The sequence below is a fragment of the Dromaius novaehollandiae genome, chromosome 19 (assembly GCF_036370855.1).
Source record: "Dromaius novaehollandiae isolate bDroNov1 chromosome 19, bDroNov1.hap1, whole genome shotgun sequence".
Classification (NCBI taxonomy): domain Eukaryota; kingdom Metazoa; phylum Chordata; class Aves; order Casuariiformes; family Dromaiidae; genus Dromaius; species Dromaius novaehollandiae.
The window spans coordinates 4,708,243-4,731,856 of record NC_088116.1 but is presented as its reverse complement, the minus strand read 5'-3'; the positions used below and the strand labels follow the sequence as shown (position 1 = coordinate 4,731,856).

The following is a 23,614-nucleotide window of genomic DNA, read 5'->3' as shown; positions in this document are numbered from 1 at the left end:
CTTTTTTCTTTTTTTGCCTTTTTTTATGCTAGAAATTTTTTTTCCTACTCTGAACTCTGCCTGCGGCTATCTTTTTTGAATAGCCAGGATGTCTTTCAAGGCTTGAGGCAAATCTCCTTTTATCCTGAACTTCCCCATCCAACCTGAGCAGCCCTAGCTGTGACTTTAACTGCGTGCTTAGCTCCTCTCTGTAGATCAGTAAGGCACATCTCAGTAACCCCTCTCCTGAGGTCGGTAAGTCAGCCGAAGACCAGTCTAACTCACTCTTGGCACTGCTGCTTCGGACAAACACCTTTTCAATAGCCTTTTGTGTGTGGCAGACTCCCCCCTCCTCTCTGGCTGAAAGCAGACTGCATGCCAGTGGTGCTGTCGAGTCTTGTTGCGGTCTTTGTGCCAATCACTCGCATTGTTTCTTTGTGTGGCTCTCACATTTTCCATTGCTCCAGCTATGTCTACAATGCAGCCCACAGATCACGGCTCTGTACTACAGCATCTCCTTCTCACAACTGTGAGATCAGCCACAGCTTTCAAAACAAGTGATGCCATAAATGAACTGAGCTGCATTTATTCATGCAGGATCCTTAAAACCTCTCCCTGTTGTTAATCTTTTGTAGCTGCTGTTATGATTGAGTGCTGCTCGGGTTTCTGTATCTGCCCGTCTCGCGGTGCCTCTGGCCGCATTGCATGGCCTTTTAGAAAACACTTGGAGCTCTGGACGAGATAGACGTTGAAGCAGAAATTGAGGATTATTAGTCAGCCTAGCTACAAACCTGAAGCTCTGTGGAGGTAATGTGAGCTAGTAAAATGCTTGTTGATTAGCTGTATTATTCGGTGGACTGATGCAACCAAACCCTGTGTGGCCCCATCTTCTGACCCTCCTTCCCCAGGCTCTGCTGGGCACTTTGGGGAGCAGGGCAGGGAACGGCACCACGGCTTGCTCTCCAAGCAGGAGTCCGTCTGGCCACGCTGTCTTGCTGACTGGCTCCAGGAGGGGAGCTGGAGCAATGGACCACCAGGAACGGAGGGGGGGTTTCTCAGTAAAATGTCCCCGGCTGCTGCAGGTATAGCCCTGGGGATCAGAGCACCCCGGCACTGCTTACCTCCCGGCTCCTCTGGAGTGCAATTACTTTCCCATAAATAGTTCCCTCCTTTATTGTTTCTTAGTGACTGAGTAAAAATAGAAAATGCTGTCAGCTCCTAGGCGGGAGGCGTGCGCCGCAGACTGTGCATTTCGCCGGGTTCACTGGGGGTGTTCCTCCTTCTCCCTCAGGATCCCAGACTTCGCCAAAATCCACGTGTCTCGCCCAGCCAGGCCAGAGAGACTCGGCTGATATTTTGCAAGACTTAAAACTCCTCAGCCGATTTCCTGTCTGTAACTGGTTAAAAGATGTCCCTGACAAGGACTGGAAGGGACTCTCCTCCCCAGGATGCCAGCACGCTGCTGCTTTCCCTTCCTGCCGATCAGGTAAGCGTTTCTCCTGACCCGTGGCACAGGGATAACCTGCTAGGAGGAACGGGCAGCTGGGACGTTTGCCTCCCGTGTGCGTGACACCAAGCACGAGGAGCACTGCTATGGCATGAAAATCCACAGGCCCAAGGGTGAAAAATTTACACCCAGAAGAGCAGATTCTGGAGAACAGCTGCTCTGGAAAATACAGGTAAAAACAATCTCCCTGTTCTGCAAAACGTCCCTGTGGTTCGCTGACTGCAGAGGATACATTGCTGTGTCCCAAGGCACAGCCTGATCCTCTGCTCTGAAAGCTTGGAGGCAAAGACTTCTGCTCTCACTGCAATAGAGCTCACTCCTCATGTGCCTTTCCCTGCCCTTCGGACAGCACGGTGCCCGGACGAAGCTCCAGCTCACCCTGTGTGCAAGGATGCCACCAGGATCGAGGAGCGTGTGCATTCCCCAGGTGACGCTCCTGCGGGGAAAGTTCCCACTTCTACCTGTGTCTTTTTGAGCACAAACCCCGCTCCTTTTCGCGTATTGCCACGCGAGGGATCCTCCAGGCCTGGGCTGCTTCTCTTTTACGTGCTCCCTCCTGCAGGCAAGAGTTGGCAGTTGCTCTTGTCGTTCCCTTCCAGAGCGGTCTGTTTACTGCTGAGATTTGTGCAACAGCTTGTGAAACGTTCACGTGCTGCCTCAGCCGCCGCTTGGGAGCTGTTCGCAAAGCCTGCTAACTTCAGAGAGGCAATTTCTGTATTTTGGGGAGTGGGGGAAGAGGAAGAGGGTGGGAGGTGGCAAAGGCAGCACGTCTGGCCCCCCAGATCTCTGGGGAATGTTTTTAGGGTCGTGGTGTGAGCACACGGCTGCTGCCCAGGCAGCTGCTGAAAGCATGGATTTGGGGGGCTTTAGGGGATTTGGGGATGTGAGGCGTTAGCAGTACCTGGATTGCCTCCTTGCGGGTGTTTCGGGAGCTTGCCCTGCTCCGCGAGCGGCTGTGTCCCAGGCGGTAGCATGTAGCAACCCCAGGGTAATTTTCAAGCAACCTCCTTGTGTTTCTTAAGAGAACAACTTGGAGCAGGATTATTTTTAACTGGAATGAGCCCAGCCTTTCCTCAGCTCCTCTTCCTGCATTTTTGGTCCGCTTCCCGCGTGGGCGCTGTGTTGTTAATTCGAGTGTCCTGGTCAGACCAGCTGTAGCGATCAGGTCTTGCCTCCTGCACCCCACCACCTGCGTGTCAGCGCTGCCGGCCCGTTCCCCTGACCGGCTGTCCCTCCGGCCGTCCCTGCCGCCTGCGCAGGAGGCTCACCGCGATGTCGTCCGCGGGCGCAGAACCGCTGCGCGGAGCTGGGGCACTGGTGCAGCCCTTGCCCCGGGGGGAGGCGATGGGGGCAAAGGGCCGCCACTGGCACTGGCCCCGGGATAAGGCCCCCGGCGGGGACTCTGCCCCCAGGCTCGTGGGCGGTGCAGGGCTCTGCCTGGCACCCGCCCGCACTGCGCAGGGCCCCGGCAGGCGCAGCGCGTCCCCCCCCCCGACGGCGATCCAGGTAGGGGCTCCGGCTGTCGGGCCGCGGGGGGGTCCCGGCGCAGTGGCAGGGCGCGTTTCAGCCTGTCCTGTCTTTTGTGCCCCCCCCTTGATGTCTTCCTCTTTCCTCTCTCCATGGCCTCCCTTTGGCCTGGCCCGACTAGGTGATCTCCTCAACTGCGTGATCCCAACCCCTGCTCTGCATCCCCCCCCCCCCCCCCAAGAGCTGCACCCCTGCTTCGTACCCCCCATAATGCTGCGGCCCCGCCCCCCCCTGCGCGGCCCCGCCCCCCCCCCCCCTGCGCGGCAGCTTCCATTCCGCCCTCGCGGGGGGGAGGGGGCGGGGCCCCTCGGGCAGGGGGCGCGGCGGCGTCACGTGAGCGGAAGGCGGAAGCGGCGGGGAGCGCGGAGGCGAGTGAGGCCCCGCGCCGTTAGCGCCTGTCGTGCCCGGCCGCCGTTTCTGCGGGAAGGCGCCGCGCTCGGGGGGTGTCCGACCTCCGCCCGGCCGGGACGCGGGGCGGCGGCGGTGGTTCCCTGCCGCGGGAGGGGGGGGGGGGTCGGGGCGCCCCGGTGAGGCCTGCGCTGCTCCGTCCCGCAGCGCGGAGCCGCCATGGAGAGGATGAAGCAGGCGGTGGAGCGGGCCAGAGCCGCCTTCAAGTCGGGCCGGTGCCGCTCGCTGGAGTTCCGGATCCAGCAGCTGAAGGCGCTGGAGCGGATGGTGCACGAGAGGGAGGAGGAGATCCTGGGAGCCATCGAGGCGGATCTGCACAAGGTCTGGGGCTGGGGCTGGGGCTGGCTGTCAGCCGCGGCGGGGAAAGCCGGGGTCTCCCCTGCTGCCTGGCGCGGCTGAGCCCTCCCCGGGCGCCGCGGTGGGTGCGGGCGGCGGGCACCTTCGCTGCTCTCTCCCAGCTCCGTGTGGTTGCAGTGCGGGCACAACGCCTACAGCCAGGAGGTCCTGGGCGTGCTGGGGGAGCTGGCCCTGGCTGTGGACAAGCTGCCGTCGTGGGCGGCCCCGCAGCCCGTGAAGAGGAACCTGCTGACGCTGCGGGACGAGGCCTATGTCCGCCCCGAGCCGCTGGGGGTGGTGCTGATCATCGGGGCCTGGAACTACCCCTTCATCCTGGTCATGCAGCCTTTGATCGGGGCCATCGCGGCAGGTGGGGACCCGTCGTGGCCGTTGGTTCCCATGGCACTGGGGACGGTGGGAGAGGAGCGTGGAGGCTCACCGTCGCGCTGGGTTTGTCTCCTAGGCAATGCCGTGGTGGTGAAGCCCTCGGAGATCAGCGAGCACACGGCCCAGCTGGTAGCGGATCTCCTCCCCAGGTACATCGACCCGGTGAGTGCAGCCCTGTCTGATGTTGTGGTTGTCCTGAAGAAATACCTGCCATGCTTTTGAAAGGCCTCAGCACCTTGGAGGCATCTTATTTGCCTGCTCTCTCTGAAAAGGGAGTAAGCAGGTACTACAGGCATGGCTGGATTGGTCTTAGAGCAGGGAGGCACACTGTGTTCTTCCTCCTGTTGCGTAAGCTACCGTGCCTAGATAATCCCACTGCAACATGATCGTCTTGTTGACACTTGCTGCTGTGTCAAGAGGCACACAGGTGTTTCTTAGCTGCTGCCTGGGGCACTGCCTTCGGTTGCCTCTAGGCTGGCAGGAGTTCGTGTTGGGTGCAGGCTGTGCCTGGCTCTTCCTGAGAATCAGGGGCTGCTCGGGGAGCTCTGTGGCAGGCAGCCTCCAGTTTTCACGTCCTGCTAATCCGTGCTCGTAACACAGCGTTTTGCTTGTCCTCTGCTCACCTGACAGTTCTTGTGTCCCTTGTGCTGTTTCACTGAGACAGGTCATTGCTCTGACAGCGCGGCCCCACTGCGCAGTTTTCCCTAGGGAATTAGCGCTTCCATAAAGGGGAGTATAGCAGGGGAAGGGGATAGCCGCCGTGGACAGCCCAGTGGTCGTTCGTGCTCTAGTAGCTCTACGGCCTGGCTCAGCCCTGGCCTGTGTCTCCATTTCTTTTACTTAATGTGGGACAACGTGACAAGTGACATTTGGTTTCAGGGGAAGAAGCAGATATTGTCTCTGTTGCTGCTCTCTAATATCTAGATCCAAATAACTTGCAAGAGAGTCTGTCCCCTGGAGAGCTGCTCCCCTGATATTAATTGCTTTAAATCAAGGTAACTATAAGGCTCTTCTTTGCCCCCACAGGAGTTGTACCCTGTGGTCACGGGAGGAGTAGCTGAGACGACAGAGCTGCTGACACAGAGATTCGATCACATCCTCTACACCGGCAGCTCTGCGGTGGGCAAAATTGTGATGGCAGCAGCTGCCAAGCACCTGACGCCCGTCACCCTGGAGCTGGGTGGGAAGAGCCCCTGCTACATCGACAAGGACTGCGACCTGGCCGTCGCCTGCAGGTGAGGCTGCCGCAGATCCTCCGCGGGGGCTCAGCCGCGGGGCAGGGACCGCGTGGGGCAGGAGCCGGGGGGCGTTTCTGGTCTTTTGCACCGACCTGTAGTTCTCGCTCGCACGCTGACTGCAGGGGCCTGGAAGTGGCTGACTGCGGAGGAACCTTCTCCCTTTTTGCCCTAGGCGGATAACGTGGGGGAAGTACATGAACTGTGGGCAGACCTGCATCGCCCCCGACTACATCCTCTGCGACCCGTCCATCCAGGACGAGGTGGTGGAGAATATCAAGACAACTCTGCAGGTGAGTGCGGAGTTACTTGGGCCTTGGCAATTGCATCTGTGGAGCATGGAGCTGCGAGTACACTTTGGCTTTGCGTTTGTGTAATTGCCGTTCCTTGGAGCTGTAGCTGTAGCTGTTTGGAAGGTTTGTAACGTCCTTTGCTTCTGCCCTGCCGTGTGGCAGGAATTCTATGGGGAAGACGTGAAAAGGTCTCCGGATTACGAGAGGATCATCAACAAGCGTCACTTCCAGAGGGTCCTGGCCCTGCTGGAAGGGCAGAAGATCGCTCACGGGGGAGAGGCCGATGAGGCCTCTTGCTTTATAGGTACCTGTGGCACACGCCGGGGACGGGGAGGTGGCGGGCGGAGGAGGGACCCTGTGCTGGCAGTGGGTGCCCCTTGGGGGCTGTGTGTGTCTGTGTCTTGCTTGCTCTGTGTTGAACCCTGGCAGAGCCCAGGGCTGGGTCCTGCATTGGGCCACGTCTTCTGTCCATACTTGCTCAGTGTCCTGCTGTCCCGTTTTCCCCAGCACCAACGATCCTCACTGATGTTTCCCCGGAGGCCAAGGTGATGGAGGAGGAAATCTTTGGACCCGTCCTTCCCATTGTGACAGTGAGGAGCGTGGACGAGGCCATTGAGTTCATCAGCCGTCGGGAGAAGCCGCTCGCCCTGTACGTCTTCTCCAACAACAAGAAGGTGCGTCCGGGCTCTGCTCCGCAGCTGCGGTGGTTGGATGCTGTGTGGCCGGTCGCAGGCAGGGCTCCCCGCAGGTCCCGTCTTGGCTCCTGCTTATACCTGACTTGGGGTGTTTCGCTCCCGTGAGCCACGACTGTTCCCTGTGCTGCAGGAGGCTCCGGGCACCTGCTGAAGGGCTCTGGGTTTGCACCACGTTGTGTAACAGAAGGATGAACCTGGTACCTGTTTAGTACCATGTAACCTTTCACGTGTAAAATCTAGCTAGGGAGGAGAGCTCCTGGTGTTCCAGCTTTCACGTCCCTCTGAACTTTACCTCTTGCCTTGAGTTACGTTGCAAAGAGAGGGCTTGTCTGAGCTGACAGCAGCAGGACGTTACTATGTTGGTCCTGTGGCTCATATCCACCCTCCCAGTCCCACTTAGTTACATGGTGTGGACTCTTTAGGCCTCTTTTTATGTATTTCTTTTCCTATTAGTTAATCAAAAGAGTCATCTCAGAAACCTCTAGTGGAGGAGTTACTGCAAACGACGTCATCATGCACTTCTTTCTCTCAACCTTGCCTTTTGGTGGTGTCGGTGAGTTACTGGAGCTCCTTAAACGTTTGTGACTTGCTGTGTGTGGTGACACAGAGTGCAGCAGGGGTTGGTTTGTGTTCCTCATACTCCTGTGCCTGTTACAGCAGAAAGGTCTCTGCACAACAGACTGCAATAATAACTAGAAAAAACTTAAAAATGTGTTAGGAGAGAGGCCAAAGGAGGGGAAAAACTGGCGTGTGTTGCTGGGAAGACTGAAGTGTTTAGTGCAGACTGATGTGAAAGGTGCATGCAAAATGTTAAATGTGATCGGGGTGGTTAGCACTAATTGCAGGAAGAGGGGTAGGACTTCAGCCTTGGGGAGAACAGGCAGAGGCTGCGGAACAGCACGTAGAAGCTTTGCAAAGAGGGTTTGGACATTACAGCGTGCACAAGCTGAATGTGAACAGGCACACGCTGTGCTGGGACAGCGGAAGGGGGCACACCCTGCGAGAGTCCTCAGGGAACCTTTCTTGCTGGGCATCAGTCAGATCCCGGAGCCTTGGCGTGGTGGTTTGGAGGGGAGCTGAATCTCGAGGAGAGCCAGGGAAGGCGCAGAGGCCTAGGAGACAGCGCCCACAGGGACACGCTGAAATACCGGAGGTTGCTTAGTCAAAAGGGTATGGGGAAGAGGAGGGATGGAGGATGGATGGACATCTTTGAGACTATGAGTTCTGCAGAAGGGAAGGACTCGTTGTTCTCTCTGCAGGAACATAGAGGAGAAGTTGTGCTTTTAAACTGTGGCGGGGAGGATGCTGGGTAGATGATATGCAATGCAGATGGAAAGCAATTAAAATTTACCTGTGCTTCTATTTGCCCTGCTGGTGGCCTCAAGCAGCCAAGGCTTGGCCAGCTGAGCCCGTAACATGACCTCTTGGGGTTGTGTGTCTCAGGTAACAGCGGGATGGGCGCCTACCACGGCCGGCACAGCTTCGAGACCTTCTCCCACCGCCGGGCCTGCTTGATCAAGGGCCTGAATATGGAGGGGGCGAACAAACTCCGGTACCCACCTAGCAGCCAGAAGAAGGTGGACTGGGCCAAGTTCTTCCTCCTGAAGCGATTTAACAAGGGCCGAGTGGGACTGGTTGTTTTGGCGCTGCTGGGGGTCGTGGCAGCGGTGGTGATAAAGGTGAGCCTTGGCGCTCTGCTTTCTACGTGAGTGTGTTCAATTCACTTTATCCTTTGTGAGTTCCTTCTTTGCAACTGCAGTTTTTTCCTAAAGCCTAGCGAGCCTGTTTTCTCTGTCTTGGCACTTGCAACATTTGGCTCATCTGAAATTACCAAGACTTGTTTCCCATTCTTGCAAGCAATATCTGGGAAACAAATGTCCTCAGAAAAATCTCCTAGGCTGCTGTACCACTTGTTGCTCTGCCTTGGTGGGTGGCACCTGTGAGGAACTCCCTGCAGTAGCGGAGGCTGTGACATTTTGGATGGCTTTCCCAGGAGTGCCTTCGTTTCCAGGGCTTGCTTCAGCAGGGGTGTGAGCTGCTCAACTGCCTTGTGTGGCAAGCTGGAGTTTTGTGCTGCAGGGCCCTGTGGAAGCGTGGCTTGATGTGAGGCCTAGGTCTAGGAATAGGTCCTGTTCCTCACCCAGTTGTTGCCTCTGTCAGACCTTAGCTGAGTTATTTCTGTTTCCTCCTCTGTTTCCAGTGGGGGAGTGTGGAAGGGTGGGATGTCCTTGTCTTTCCGTGGGAGGCAGAGGCCTGCTGGCATTGGTTGGAGGACTTGAGATGCCTCTAGAGATGGAGGAAAAAGATCTAAAACTGCAGGTGTGACTTGCTCTTGGTTCTCCATGACATGGCAGACAAAGCAGTAGCAGACACTCCTGGCAGAGCTCAGCTGTGCGTCCTTCTCGTCCCTGCCCTGGTGATTTAGCAGGCCTCAGGGAGCAGCCGCTGAGGAAGCAGGAGGTGGCAGGGTGGAGCAGGCCTCTCTGCTCTGCAGCTTGGTGTTCTGCGCTGTTACTGCTGCAAAGGGAAGTGCAGGAGCCCAGCAAGTGGGGGGGAATAGTCCTCCGTACCAGCCATATCTGCAGGCAGGAGGAGGCATGAGAACTAACGACTGGCTGCAGCCCTGCAGCCCCAGCAGAGAAGCAGGCTGTCTTGATGAATGCCGCCTCAGCGAAGGGGGGAAGCTCACGATGTCTTGAAATCGTTTGGGTTTTCTCAGAATCACCAGTCTGTGCTGAAGAGGAAAGCCCCCTTGATTTTGCTGGCTGTTCAGAGGCTGGGCTGGCTCAGTATGTGTTAAGGAGGAGCAGGTTTCAGAGCACTGCTGTTGCTGTTACGGTGAGGTAGGAGCCTTTCTCTTTTACTGTATGCAGACTTGGTTTGAGACTGGGCAAAGCTTTGTTAGAGCAGTGAATCTGGGGCTTGGAGAAGGTTCCCCCAGGAGCCAGAGAACGATGTTTCCCTGGTGTGCTGTGTTTGGAGCTCCTGCAGCGTCCAAGATAGCCAGCAGTAAGTGCACGACGAGGGGGTAGAGGCAGGTGAGCTGGGCCAGGCAGCACCCTGGGGAAGTCGAGGGGAGTGAAGGGCTTTGCTTCAGGCTGTTCTAGAAAGGAGATTGGCTTCATTTCAGCAAATCCTTCATGGGATGTTGGTGTTGCTGTGTTTTGCTTTCACAGACGGTTTACTACTGAAGAAAGAAGGTGCCATAATCGACGTGCTATAATCATACCCTGAGCTTGGTGTCTCTTTTCCTAAATTGAGAAATCATTTTTTTCTTTGGTAATGGATTATTTCAGTGAGCTGTCAAGCGCACAGAATAGGCTTAGAAAGGCACTAACCAGGACTCATGTTTACCAAAAAGCCATGCAGAAATAAAGGGACCAGTTGGTACAAGCTATCAAAAGGAGGACTGAAGAGCAAGAAATGCCTGCGTCGAGGTATCCATGCTGTGTCTTGCACCAGATCGCTCAGCTTTTCTTCAGTGACAAATGATCTCAGGATTCAGCTGTAATTTGGTCAACAGAGTTTTCCCTGCAGTTATTAGGATGTCTGTCTTTGGTTGTACTCATAACAACTGCCTTCTGGTGACTAGTCTGAACCAGAATGTGCTCAGAGTGTGCTGGCTAATGGTTTTTATCGATAGTGAATGAATAAACCTAATGAGGTTCCCACTTGCCTTCTAATCAAGGCGAGGTATCTGTGGATCCCTTAGAACAAGAATTGTCCACAGCTGGTCAGGGGATGCAGGCTGACATCCCTCTTTGGGATCTGGGTTTCATGGCATGCCCATAAGGATTGTTTGGCTTTTAAAAAATTACAAAGAAGGTACTTGTTCCACATCTGTTTTGCAAATAAGAGTATCCTGTGCTTGCACAAAACAACTTCCAGGCCTGTTTAGAGAACTGGGAATGACAAAGAATCCGTTTCTGCTCTGATTCCTCCAAGGAAAAATGATTACAGAAACAGAGTGTATTCCTTTGTGTTTGAGCCTCTGGGTTGCTATAATCTTGCACTGGAAATAAGGTGGGAGCTGTTCTATCTTGGGGAGTGGATACTGGGAAAATTTAAGGCTTGATATTAAAAGAAGGAATAATAAATAGCATATAAATGCAATTCTCAACAATATATAGTGAAAAATTATATCTACTGTGCAATAGAAGGGATTTTTTCATGCCCGGTGAAAATCCATGCGCTAAGCTTTTATAGCAATACATTTTGCAAGTACTCAATAAACACTGAGAATTACATACTAAAGCAAGCCTCCTGGTAAGTCACTGCGGCCCCCCGGGGAATCGTGCCCGACCTCCGCTGCTCCTGGCTCCGGCCGTGGCCTGGGCAAGCGTCGCGTGCGCGTTGCAGGGTGGCAGGCTGAGATGGACGCCGCCTCCGCTGCCGGCACCGGGGCACAGACCCCAGCACGGAGATCTCCCTGCTTAGGGGGAAAGAGGAGATGGATCAGTCTTAGGAAGATGCTGTGCTCACGGCAGCTTGGAGAAGTCCTCTAATAAGCTGCCTCCTACCTGCAGTGGCTGCTGGTTTGGGGTTTGTTCTGATCTGGACGGTAGCGTAGGCGCAGTTCCTTGACTGCCAGTGGCTCCCACAGCATGCGAAAACACCCCGCTGGCCAGGTGTGCTGAGCCTGGGCAAAGCCGTGTGCTTCTGCGATCGCATGCAGGTGTCTGAGTCACGGCCGCAGCTGCAGCACGGTGATCCCAGGCCTGGCCGGTCCCTGGGACACACACAGCCGCCCCAGTGCCCTCGAGGGTGAGCAGCGGGCACTGGCGTGGCTCTGCCACGTGCTGGAGAGGGTGGCCCTGGCCCTGCCAGGTGTCCCCAGGCTTGAGCAATCCCGAGGACAAACAAGAGCCCTCGCCTCCTGCGCAGTCACCAGCCACGGTTCAAGGCTCGCGTGTTCGCAGCACGAGGATGCGTCTGGGTAAAGGGTGCGTTGTGCCTGGCGAGAGCCCTGGGCCTGGGCCAGAGCCTCTGGTGGGAGGAGAGATCGCTCCAAGCTGTGTTGCGGAAGGGCTCGTGCCTGTTTGCGCTTGCCTTGTCAGTTGAGATCAGCTGAGAAAGAAGCTGCTCTGAAGGTAACTTTCTTTTTTGTTCTCTTTTTTCGATGAGTCATCTCCTTTATTGGTCAGGATCAGGTCAGTGTTACACAGCTGTGGAAGAGCACAGGGAAAGGCAGATTTTACTAGCTGCAGGGAAACCTCAGGGTCTCATTTCACAAGGCAGGGAAGCCAGGCAGATCGCTTGTCCTGGCTAAAAAGTAAAGCTTTGCTCCCAGAATGAAACTTCCACAGCGTTTTGTAACAGCAGTGTCCTGCGAACACGAGGGCCTCGGGTGAGATGCCCGCAAGCCGGCTCGCGGGAACCCAGCTCCGTTTGCAGCCCGGTGCCCAGCGAGGCTGTGGCACTGCCCGTGTTGCAGCTCCTCGGGAGCATCCCCGTCAGCGGAGGGAAGGGCATTTTGGTTATTTTAAGTGCATGCCCAAGGTAGGGGAAAGCACCCGTGGAGTAAGATTTATCAGCAGTCCCCAGAGATGCTGTTCCACCACGAAAGACACCCTTGGCTCCTGGATGCTGCACAGGTAGGATGGGGCGTCTGCGGGTGGACAGCCCTGAGCAGCCCCTTTGGGAGCAGGAGGCCACTGGGAAGGAGAGCACGTCCCAGCCGTGCGCGACGAGGGTGGTGGTCTCCAACAAGAAGGAGGTGCGTCCGGGCTCTGCTCCGCAGCTGCGGTGGTTGGATGCTGTGTGGCCGGTCGCAGGCAGGGCTCCCCGCAGGGCCCGTCTTGGCTCCTGCTTATACCTGACTTGGGGTGTTTCGCTCCCGTGAGCCACGACCGTTCCCTGCGCTGCAGGAGGCTCCTGCCGAAGGGCTCTGGGTTTGCACAGCTCTGTGCCTCCGCAGTCCTCCCCACGCAGGTGGGTGCTAGTTCCCTGGCAGTCTCCTGCCTCCGGGGTCTGTTGTGCCAGTTTAGGAATTTAGGTCATGGATTTGTGTTCACACAACAACCCTGGGAATTTGCGTGGGAGGACTGAGGAATGCCCCAGGCGCAGGGTTGCGATCCTCCTCCTGTAACTGTCCCTGTGATAAGGAGTGTTTCAGCTTTGCTGCTGTTCCAGTCAGTGCAGGTCTTGCACTTGGAATAATGTTAAATGGCATCTCTAAGCGGACAACACGTAGTATGCTCCCCAAAGCACGTATTGGGTCTAGGCTTGGTATTAAGCATTTGTATTTCTGTGCGCTCCTTTGAGCCCTCTCCGGCAATCCTGAAGCCGAGCGATGTCGCGAGGCCGTTTTTGCTGCCGGCAGCAGGCTGCCAGGTCTGGAGCGTGTCGCTAGATGGCACCGGCTGGGCTGCGTCGCTGGGAGAGCTGCTCGGTGCACACCCGTGGTCCCTTGTCCCCTGTCTGATAGGACCTGCATGCTGCCATGCTCCCCGTAAATCCTTGCTCTCCTGCTGCGCTGCCTCTTGTTCAGGGTTAGCTCATCAGAAGTACGAGAGCGGAGACCTGCGGGGCAGTGTCACGGCTAACGGTGTCATGATGCACTCTGTGATCCCCGATCTGCCCTTTGGTGGCGTGGGCAAGTCCCCGGTCCATCACATAGCTGATTTCAGTGTCCCAGCAGCTGTGTCTGCTCTGGGTGCTATTGTGCACATTCAGCCTTTTAGGAACTTTTTCACCTGCGCTTTCCCGTCGAGGTGATTTTTGCACGTGGGTTCCTTCAGGAAATGGCTCGGTGGTGCTTGGAGCAGTGTCGGGGCAGCAGCGAGAGGAAAATGCTCTGGCACATCTGTGTGCACAGCCCTGGCTCTCGTGCTTGGGGTGTGGGATGAAGCTGCCTGGGGACAAGCACCTGGCTGAATCTCCATGGCCACTTTGTCCTGCTCCTCAGGCAGGGTCCCGGTACATCACCGTTGGACCGGTGGCTTTGTGGTAGAGAGAGGCAGGCTGTGGGCACTGGGCTGAGGCCTTGGGTGTTTGCTGATGGCAGGGCACCGCAAGTCCTCATTAAGTCCCGCTGTTTGAAGAACGAGGCCCTGTTCCCCCCTGCTCTTCCCCAGGGTAAGTTCGTTGTGGGAGGAGGAGGGCTGGTCCTCGGGAGAAGAGAGCTGGTGCCAGTACTAATTTCAGGGGCAGATGCACGCAACCAGCCCGAGTTACCAGCAGCGGTTCAGGCAGTGAGCAGCTCCTCGTTTCTTCCTAGCCTAGATATTAAACCTGCTCTTTGCTTCTCCGCCCTGGGGGACCGGGGCTGCTGCTCTGCTGTGTGCAAAGCACCGTGAACAAGCTTGCTCTGCGTCCTCAGGGCTGTGAGCTGAAGCTTGAGAGCTGTAACTGTCACTGTGCGCAACAGGCTTGGCCAGCTGAGCCCGTGGCGTGACCGGTCGGGGTTGTGTGTCCCGGGTAGCAGCGGGATGGGCGCCTACCACGGCCGGCACAGCTTCGAGACCTTCTCCCACCGCCGGGCCTGCTTGATCAAGGACTTGATGGAGGGGGTGAACAAACTCCAGCACCCGCCTGGCAGCCAGAAGAAGGTGGACTGGGCCGAGTTCTTCCTCCTGGAGCGATTTAACAAGGGCCGAGTGGGACTGGTCGTTTCGGCGCTGCTGGGGGTCGCGGCAGCGGTGGTGATAAAGGTGAGCCTTGGCGCTCTGCTTTCTACGTGAGCGCCTGTCCCCAGCTCCATCCCCCCGAGCTCAGCCGGGTTTCCGCCTCCGCTGCCCCCTCACCAACGGCCCGAGCGAGCTGCTCCCTCTCTGCGGGGCCGGGTCTCGCCTCTGCCTGCCTGGATCTGCCCCGCTGAAGAGAGGGTGACCTGCAGCCAGCCACGCGCTGGTCCCGTGAGCCGGCGTTCACCTCCCGCATTCCTATTTCCATACTTGATTTTGCTGCGGTTTCTTTTCTTCTGGGACATCCAGCCCACCAAAGAGGCAGAAGGAAATGAAACCACCCGCAAGCAGAGAAGCGCTGAGCCAGCAGCGGCTCAGGCTCCTGCCGAAATACAGCGATTGATTGAGGCCCGAACCGCCAGTCCTGCCTCAGGTGGAAGGAGGACACGCACCATCCCGTCCCTGGAGGGACTCACAGCGGCATGAGCGATGTCTCAGCGCACGGGAAATCACCAACAGGCACCCAAGGTAAAAAAAACAAAAAAAAAAGCTACATGAAGAGATAGCAAAGGATTTTTGAGCTGTAGCCGGGCTGTGCCCCAAGGACGCGAGGCGCGCTGGGGAGTGTCGTGCGGTTGCTGCGTGGTATTTGGGGCTGAGCGCTGACGAGGGGGAGTTGCTGTGGCTCGAGTCTCCGCGTCTAGGAGAGTCCTTGGCCTCCTTTGACAGAGGCGCTGAGCGCGGTTTCCTAAACTCATGCTGAGGGAATTAATTGAATTTCCATTTTTTTATTGGTTTGCTGGTAGTCTTTTATCTCCGAGCTTGTAACTGGAAGCCTGACCCTGAGCCTTGCTGGACAAAACCTGTTCATCGCGAAGGCCGCTCGGTGCTGCAGGGCAGGGGAGCAGAGCGCTGCGCTGAGACCGCTGTGCTCCGGGACGCAGCACGTCCCTGCGGGGGAAAGCACCCGCTGTCCTTGTCCCCACTGACGCCTCATCGCTGCTGCGCCGCGCGGAGCAGCTTGGTGGGAGCCAGCAGGGCCTCGAAAGCCGCCGCGGTCGGCAGGGCCGCGTTCCCCTAAAAAGTGACCGGACAGCCCCAGCCGGGGCCGCAGCTCGCGGCCGCTCACGTGCTGCGGTGGCAGCTCGCTCTGCCCCAGCCTCCACGCAAAGGAGCCAGCCTGGGTCTAGCCGGGTTTATTCTTTATTAGCGGCGGTGCGAGCCGGGCCGTGCTCAGCTCCGGTCGGCGGGTGAGAGGCGGCAGCGCGCGGAGGGGGTGCGGAGGGGGTGACCCCCCGCTCAGGGCGTCGGGCAGCCTGGCAGCGCTCGGGGGTGCACAGGGCCCGTTCCCGAGCGGGATCCCGTCGGGTACTGCCAAGGGCCGAGGGGGGCCCTTCTCCCCGACAGGCCACTCGGGTGCTGGATTCTCCTCTTGGTCGGTCTGTGCTTTGTGTGTCCATCAGTCAGGAGGTGCCTTTGTCCCTAAAGTCCCCAGAGCGCGCGGTACCATTCAGCGTTTGCTGGTCATGAGCTTTATTACGATGCCGAGCGCGAGCACCGCGACAGCTGCGGTCCCCGCTAGCCCGCGCCGGAGGAGCAGCTCTTTCATGGGCACCACGGTGACTGGAGCTGCTGGGGCAGGCGCTGCTTCCTGGGGCTCTGGCTGATACGCTGGTCCCTCGATCCTGGTGACGCCCATGAGCACGACACCGTTCTGGGCATCCATTCCCGCTGCAACAAGAATGAGGCAGGGTCACCGAGGGCTTTCGGGGAGGCGGAGGGTTTTCTCCCAGGGCCAAAAGCACTTTATGGACAAAGCCTGGCCTGCTGAGAGCGGCACCGCAGTCCTGCGGGGATCTCCAGCCCCCGTCAAGCAGAGCTTAGCCAAGATTTAGTGGGGTCCCAGTGTTTCCAAGGCGAAAACTCCCCAGGGTGTCTCTCCCCAGATCATTCCCCTCTGCCAACATGCTTCATCTCCTAAGGTCGCATGGCTGTAGTGACCGTTTCCCTCCCTTTCCTCGAGGTTTCAGGGGCAAAGCTCTGCGGAAACCCTTTTCCGCTAGCTTGGGCGCAAACACCGTGTGCGCAGCCTTGACGGGTGCAGCGGTGCCCTGGCGCGGCACCCCCGGTGCTGCCAGCCTGGGCAGCGTCCCAGCACGACGCGGGCTCGCCGAGAGCGGCACGCAGTACCTACACACCCCCGCGCCGCCGCCGCGGGGCTGTGAGCGTGGGGCGGTGGGTCCGGTCCTGCGCCGCAGGGCAGAGCCTTGCAGGCTGCGTCGGGACCCGGGTTCAGCTCCTCTGCTGACTGCTGGGTCACTCCTGCACGGAGCTGAGCCTAGGGGAGGGAATACACTGAGTTTAACCAGCGGTGCCTGGCGTGGGATGGGAACTCCCCACCACGCAGAGCTGCCACGCTGTGTCTCGCGCAGCTGGTGTGGGGAGAAACAGCACCCTGCAGCCAAGAGATGCACCCAAAACGGCCACGAAAAGCTCGCTGGCGCAGACTCCAGCACTGGTGCCTAGTGGCTGCAGCCCGGGTGAGCAGAGCTGGGCGGTGCCTCGGTGGCCCCATTCGATCTGTGCTTCGTGCTTCAAGTCAGGCACAGCACGGAGAGAAACCCCAAGGCGCGTGCGGCGTGAGGGAAGGTTACCTCCTCGGCCGCCCTCTTCCAGTCCATGCGGATGATGTAGGCGACGAAGCAGCTGCAGAGGATGGAGACGCAGACGAGCATGCTGAGCCAGAGACCTGTGGAGGGAGGCCAGCGTCAGCCGGCGTCTCGCGGCAGGAAAGGGCGCCTCGCCCCAGCACCCGGCTCAGCAGGGCCAGGGCCAGCCGGGAGCGCCTGCTGCGGAGCTCCCGGCAGACCCAGCCGGGCGCTGCTGCCGTGACGGGGCCACGGTGGAAGGGCTGCGATGAGCCGTTGGCGGGACCACCGTGGAGGAAGCCACAGCGTGGGCAGGGCCATGTTTCGGCGTGGCGGCAGAGGGATGCCAGCCCTCCCCTCCGCTCGGTACCTATGACACCGATCTTGGCCACGAAGAGGAGCACGACTCCCAGGGGAAGGCCCACGCCGTAGTAAGCGATGGCGTTGAGGATGGCGCCGAACTTCTGCTTGCCGATGCCTCTGAGCACCCCGCTGCAGGCACCCTGCGAGGGAGGAGAGCGGGAGAGGGACTGGAGCGAGGGCTGGGGATGTCCATCCTGGGGTGTCCACCTGGGCCGAATTCAAGGTCGGCCGCTGCCTCGGGGTGGCAGCTGCTGCGGGATGCCTGGTGAACCAGCCCCGAGGGCCAGGTCCCTCCCTGCTCAACCCCAGCCCTTCCCACGGCCTGGGACTGCCCAGGGCTCTCAGGGCATCCTAAGGCCCCCTCTGAAACGTAGCAGCACCCCTGAGGACTTACACACATGGCTTCAAACAAGTGAAAGACAACATAGACGGGCATGACCCAGGCCACCAAGGCAATGATCTCCCTGGGGAGAGAAAAGAGGCAATGGTTATTTTGGGGAACCGGCTGCTGCTCTGTGCATGCTGGGGCCGGGAGCCAGGGCACTCACTTGTCACTGGTAAAGATATAGCCCAGCACATCCTTCGTGGCTGCTAAAATGGCCCCTACTGCTATGCAAAACCCCCCTGAAAGACAGAGCAAAGGGTTGAGCCTGTCACGGAGGGGGAGCTGGCCCTCACCCCACGCGTGGAGGTGTGCTGCCACGGGGCTGGCCCTGCGCCCACAACACCGGCGTGACACGGGGGTGTTAAAGGGTAACTTGGGTTCATTGCAGGTAGAGGACTGCAAAACGCGCCCTGCTTTGCGGGGTCTGGAGCTGGCCTGGTGCAGCTGGAGCGAGGGATGAGCAGAGGGATGAGCCCGGCCCACCTCACCCGTGCAGAGCAAGCAGGTGGAGGAAGATCTCTTGGCTGTCTCCACGTCCCCAGCACCAAGCGCGTTTCCCACCTGGACGCTGGCAGCTGTGCCGAGCCCTAGGGGAATCTGTAACGACAGAGCACTGATGCTGACTCCTGCGGCTGGGTGACACCGGGCCCTGTGGTAACGGGCCACCACAGCCAGAGGAGCAACAAAATAATGACCCGGCAGAGCAGGGGCAGAAGGCTGGGGTTTAATTAAAAGCATATCCACAGGAGCGACAGGCAGGAGCAAGGAGCAATTGAAGCACAGAGGGGGAAGAGAGGAGATCTGAGTTTGCTGGAGCTGATTCTTGCTGGGGCCTGTATTGAGACTGTCCCTGTGGAGGCCTAATCTTAAATGATAATCCTCACACCTTACCATGAAGGCAACAACGGACACCTCATAGATGACGGACTGTGCGGAGAGCTCAACGACGCTCAGCAGGCCTGAAGGGGAGAGGAGGGAGTCAGCGCTGAGTTCAAGCACCCGGCAAAGAGACCGCTCTTGGGCCCCCCGACCCTCACCAGCCACCGGAGGCTGCCCTCAGTCGCGCCCTGCCCACCTCCATGTAGCTCCCTCTCTCCACTGACCTATCAAGAAGCTCCCGATTTCGTAGGTCCACCACTCAATGCATATCATGAGCATGCTGGGGATAGCTAGCGAGGTGAAGCTGTCCCAGTCCAGGAGGCACTCCCTGGACCAGCCTGCGGAGAGGAGAGGAGAAGTGTTGCCTGACGGAGGACCAAACTGGCCAAGTTTTGCACCTCTGAGAATGCCCGATGCAGCCAACTGTGCCTTTCACACTGGGACCCCCATGCAAAGCCCCCAAGTCAGCGCTCATCAGCTTGGCAGAATCGCCAGCCGCGCTGTGTGTATGTACGTGCTCTGCCGACGCGTTGCAGGGCCCACAGCGCTGTGCGCCTTCAGCTGATCCTTCTAGGACCAGAGCATCCAAGGAGCCTCGCAGCTACGTCTAGGTTGCTCCTGCTTTGGGACCAAACCCAACAAAGTTTCAGCAGGAAGTTTCAGTCTTCAAGGATTAATGTTTAGTGCCCAGCGCAGTACCCCTGCATCACGTGCTGCCACCGAAGCAGCACGGTGCTCCTGGAGTGTGCCAGGCAGAGGTTAATATTACACCTTTAGCACTAACGAAATGCACCCGATAGAAATGGGGGAAGATTTACGGACGTTCATGTAAAGCAGGAGCAGAGTGGGGCATGGGAAGATGCCTTACCTCCCCATGTCTCCACATGCAGCTTCTTGCCTACAATATACAGGAACAAGAAAATGGTTTGAGAATACTGAGCAACGGTGTTGGCCCAGGCTGAGCCCCTGGAAAGGAAACGAGAAATGCTGTCTATGTCCTGCTCACACCTCCCCAGCACAACCGCTCCCGCTCTGACGGTGACGGAGCGTAACGTCCCGCCGGCCCCCGCGTGTCCCAGCACATGGCTGCAGCCCCTCGTGGGCCAGGGTGGTGAAGGATGAGCGGGCCGGGGCAGCTGTAGCACCTTGCACATTAACTCCTGGATCTGCAGCTTCAGAAATTGGTCCCTTTGTGAGGACAAACCAGAGTCCTGGCCGGGTAGGGATAATCCTATATCTCAAAACATAAATGAGCTGTTTCAAGCTAGGCTCCCAGCGTCCTTTTTGAAAATACTGTGTTTCTCAGGGTAAAAGCCTGTTTCCTTTAAGCCAGTTGCTGTTTTGGGCCCTTGGGATGAAGCTGCAGTTACAAGGTGTCGTTTTTTTTCCTCGTGGGACTCAAGTGCTACTCACACGATGCCCAAGCCCAACACGTAGAGAAAGATGCAGTTTGCGATCACGTTGACAGCGTTGCCAAGGATGCCGCTCAGCACTTGGGGCCACATGATCATCTGTAAGGAAGAGGAGGTGGGCCTGCATCGCTGTTGCGAAAGCCTCGGGAGAGAGAGCCAAAGGCACCCGCTGGGCCCGTTCTTGGTTAGCTTTCACGGCCTTTAAACCAAAGAGTAAACTTGTGACGTTAGTCGCCTACTTGGAAAAAGACTGCGCTGGAGGTAAATCCCGAATGTGGGAAGGTGCAAAGGAAGATCCATCCTGTCCAGGCAGACAGGTACAACTGTCCATGTGGCACAAGTGATCTCCAGGGAAGAGCCTGGAGCCACCAGCAGCCCAAAAACCCAGGCGTGTGGCGGAGGGGAGCCCCGAGCCCATGCCCAGGGCAGGAAATGCCCCTCCATAGATGCGAGCGTTGTGGGACACCCACCTGGTTCTGCAGGTACCTTGTCTCCAAGTGATACAGAAAAACTGCCTGAAAAGCAAATGGGTGCATGAGACGAGGCCAGCACTCGGTGTGGGTTGCGCTGCTGCGGGTGAAAACAAGAGCCGCACGCCGACTCCGTGCCCAGCTGCAGCCCTGGTGCTGCCCTGCGCTCTGCGGCTTGGACCGTCCTCCCAGGCAGAGCGCGTCCTTCGCAGCGCCGTGCAGCAAGCCGCAGCCCACAGGGACCACCGGGCCGGGCAGGACGCAGGGTTCTGCACGCAGGGACTTACGGGAAGAGCAGGGATGAACGCCATCACGTAGAGCTGGGTTAACCTGGGGGGACATGAGGGCGTGGTTGGCAAAGGGGCCGAGGCCGCCGTCCCCCCAGGAGAGGACAAGGCGTTGGTGTCGGAGGCCGTCCCGGCCGTGGGGCTGCCCAACCTGGAGACCTCAGGGTCCTGGCGGATGAGGAGCAGGAGCTGCTCGATGTTGATGAGGATGGCGAAGCAGGGAAAGCAGCAGAGCAGGAGGATGAGGATGGCACGCTGCAGGATCACCCCCACGCGCCGCAGGTTCTTGCTGCCGTAGGTCTGCGAGGCGAGAGCGTGGCAGCGAGCCCTGGCATGCCGGCGAGCCGCCATGCCGAGGAGTTAGAGGGCCCCCGCAGACAATGCAGCAGCCGTGACCCCAGCCCGTCCTGGAGACTATTTGGGAAGGACTCGGTATTTAAAGGAGAGCTCGGACCTCCCTGCCAGCTGGCTACAGGACTGCTGCTCGGGGCCAGACTTCCCCAGCTCCCCGCACAGCAGCTCACTCGTGCAGCCTAGGCTGCCCCAGCACAGCCCTGCCTCACGCTGTGCCCGGGCAGCGTGGGCCTGCGCCATGAAACCCAGCATCTGCAGGACCAGCGTCAGCATTTCATACCCACCTGGGATATCAAGGTGTCACATGCTGAAGACAAACCGTATCCTACAGAGATGGCAGTAACATTTACAACCTGGAAGGAGCAGAGGAATAAAAAAAAAATGAGTAAGTATGTATAATATTAGACTTTCAAGTAGGGAGAGTTGCTAAAAGGCAAAGCGGGAGTCCAGCCTCCCCAGTCCTTGTCTGTCTCCGTGTCACAGGAGAGGTCTCCCTGCCTGTGTCTCCATGACCATATTGCAGTGTTTCTGGGTCAGAGCTGGTGCCTGGCCAGGTGCCAAGGCAGCCCCGCAGAAATACTTACAGCGATGGCCAGCGTGACAGAGGCCAGTTCAACCTTCCCCAGGTGGCCACAGAATATGGAGCTGACGAGGTGGATCAGGAAGATCAGGAGCTGGTTCACGATCTAGGTGTGAGGAAGAGGAGACGCAGAGAGACAGAGGTGAGCAGGGGCGGCTGTGCTGGAGGCAGAGCCCTGGCAACGCTGCTCTCCTCCCGGGCCTGAGCAGGGCCCAGGACAGGAGGGTGGCTGTACCCATTCACCGGGATATAACTAGTCAAGCAAACAAATCCCTCATGGCACCTCAGATAAAACTGGTTTGAGGTTTCTACCCCCTCGCCAGGCATTAGCAGTGCTCTACATCCACCTTCTCCAGGAGGGTCTCACGTCGTTTTGGCTCTGCTGGCCGAGGAACCCACTCCCTGCTGTGCCCGCGGCATCGTGCTGCAGCTGAAGCCGCCCCAACCTGCTCTACTGACGCGCCAGCGCTCTCCACCTCGGATCCCTACCAGTGGCCCCGAGAGCACCAGCAGCTTCTTTGTGTCCTCCCAGAAGTTGTCCGGGACCAGACGCTGAAGCCAGTGGCGTTTCTTCCCGCAGCTGCTGGGCGCAGGATCGTGAGGGCTGCTGGCCATCACCTCGCTGAAGCTGTTCTCCTCGGGGAAGTTCACCTGCTTCATGCCGCGGCTCTGCTAGAGGAGTGAAAGAACCCTCCTTCTCTGCGCTCCGTTAAAGCCGCCGAGCACCCTGCCTCGCGAGGGTAAGCAATGTGTAACCACGACCAGGTGAACTTCAGCCAGGGCTGAGCCAGCCGTCCGCGTGCTTCCTGCCGCCGACGCTGGTGCAGCGATGGGGAGCGCGGGCAGCGGGCTGGGGTCAGGGCAGGACATGCTGCCGGGCTCAGGGCTGGGAGAGCCAAGCGAGGGTCCTGCTTGCTGATATGGGCAGCACAGAGGAGCCCAGCTGCGTGGGTCCACTGCTGTCAGGCACTTGCTGCCTGCCCCAAGCCAGCGCGTTGTGGGGGAGCCTTCCCAAATCGCTCCCACGAGCCCTACAGAGCTGCCCATGTACCTCCTGCTGCTGGCACAGCCCTGCTGTGCTGGTAGCGTGTCCCGCCCGGTCCCCAAGCGGCTGGAGACTGCCAGCAGTTTGGAAACAGTCGCTAGCAGGTTGTCTGGCTGCCCCATGGCACGCTGCCCCTGGCCAAGCCCGCGCAGGCTGCCTGGGGGGCTGCGGTTCCTTTACCGCTCGCAGCCAGGCAGAACAAGGGCTGCAGAAAGGAGCCTGCAGCACCCGTGTCCGGTGCCAGTTCTCGCACCCGCCTACCTTTCTCCTACTCCGCTGTGGCTCTGCTGGCTGGCAGGCTGAAGGGTTGCTCTCCTCTTCCAGCCGAGATGGAGGATTCACGGGTCCCTGTGCTGTCTCTCGTGAGCTCCTGCCTCCAAGTGCTTCGTCTGCAGCGGCTGGGCTGCTGCCCATCTCAGCCCCTCTCATCGCAGCACCGTGGCAGCCAAAACAAGCCAGCCCCATTGGCTCCAGCTGTCAGCCTCGCACAGCGTGCGCCGCGTCGGGTTTCACCAGCACTGCTCTGCCAGGCCAAATATAGCGTCCTGCTTTGGCCCACCGCAGGGCAAGGGGGCAAGTGCGGCCGTGGCGTTTGCAGACCTCTCCTGCACAAAGCGGTAGGTGAGCGCCGGCAGGCAGGGCCTGGGGTAGCCCGCATGGCAGAGCAAGGCAGATTTCCTCCTCTTCCTAAGCTTCAGTCCCAGAATTAATGGGACTCCAAGCAGGGCAGTCTGCCACAGTTCCCCACATCTAGGTAGACTCCCAGTATGGGGGCCAGGTCCCTGCACCCTTGAGGTCATGGTTAATGGATGTTTCAAGCTGATTTACTATGTTATTTCTCCTTTTTCTTATTCCCAGCCCACAGGTGACCAGCTCCATGGGCCAGGAGACCTGCAGGGTGGCTGAGACTGGCAAGGAGTTGCCGTGCGCAGGCTGTTTGTCGCATTCACCTTGAACGGTTGAGCATTGCTACACCACAGCGCTGGCAGCCCCACTGCCGCTGCACAGTTGCAGGTAAGAGCGGGAGCCCAGCAGCCAGCCTGTCCTGGGACACGTCCTGCAGGCCCCCAGGGCTGGATGTTGAGGCAGACAATGCCAGGGGGTGTTTGCATTAAGATGTAAGGCATTTGCTTGGCAGCTGTGCCCACACTCAGACTTTGGTTTGGGGCTGCACACCCCTTTCTGGTATGGTTCAGCAA

The 23,614-nt window shown here is 58.6% G+C and overlaps 2 protein-coding genes across 5 annotated transcripts; one reads left to right on the top strand and one right to left on the bottom strand.

Moving 5' to 3' along the window:
* The first annotated feature begins 1,862 nt into the window (after nt 1–1,862).
* Nucleotides 1,863–10,621, top strand: ALDH3A2 (aldehyde dehydrogenase 3 family member A2). 4 transcript variants are annotated; one of them, XM_064523182.1, is made up of 12 exons: nt 1,863–1,913; nt 3,569–3,742; nt 3,896–4,127; nt 4,221–4,306; nt 5,171–5,379; nt 5,555–5,672; nt 5,835–5,976; nt 6,180–6,346; nt 6,821–6,920; nt 7,811–8,046; nt 9,087–9,210; nt 9,544–10,621. In XM_064523182.1, exons 1-11 carry the CDS (start codon nt 1,878–1,880, stop codon nt 9,165–9,167), a joined length of 1,581 nt encoding a protein of 526 aa, XP_064379252.1. In that variant the 5' UTR covers nt 1,863–1,877; the 3' UTR covers nt 9,168–9,210; nt 9,544–10,621. The 4 variants fall into 4 exon arrangements, with proteins under 4 accessions (XP_064379252.1, XP_064379250.1, XP_064379251.1 ...); XM_064523180.1 differs by lacking the exon at nt 1,863–1,913 and adding an exon at nt 2,744–2,992; XM_064523183.1 differs by lacking the exon at nt 1,863–1,913 and adding an exon at nt 3,308–3,381.
* Nucleotides 10,622–15,157: 4,536 nt separating this feature from the next.
* Nucleotides 15,158–22,844, bottom strand: LOC112983928 (multidrug and toxin extrusion protein 2-like). Its single transcript, XM_026101370.2, has 18 exons — nt 22,677–22,844; nt 21,860–22,042; nt 21,375–21,476; nt 21,075–21,143; nt 20,588–20,736; nt 20,437–20,479; nt 20,150–20,194; nt 19,681–19,778; nt 19,136–19,233; nt 18,492–18,605; nt 18,280–18,347; nt 17,877–17,985; nt 17,552–17,627; nt 17,398–17,467; nt 17,011–17,143; nt 16,647–16,741; nt 16,183–16,330; nt 15,158–15,723 (listed from the first exon to the last, which is right to left on the bottom strand). Exons 1-18 carry the CDS (start codon nt 22,842–22,844, stop codon nt 15,503–15,505), a joined length of 1,989 nt encoding a protein of 662 aa, XP_025957155.2. The 3' UTR covers nt 15,158–15,502.
* Nucleotides 22,845–23,614: the final 770 nt, after the last annotated feature.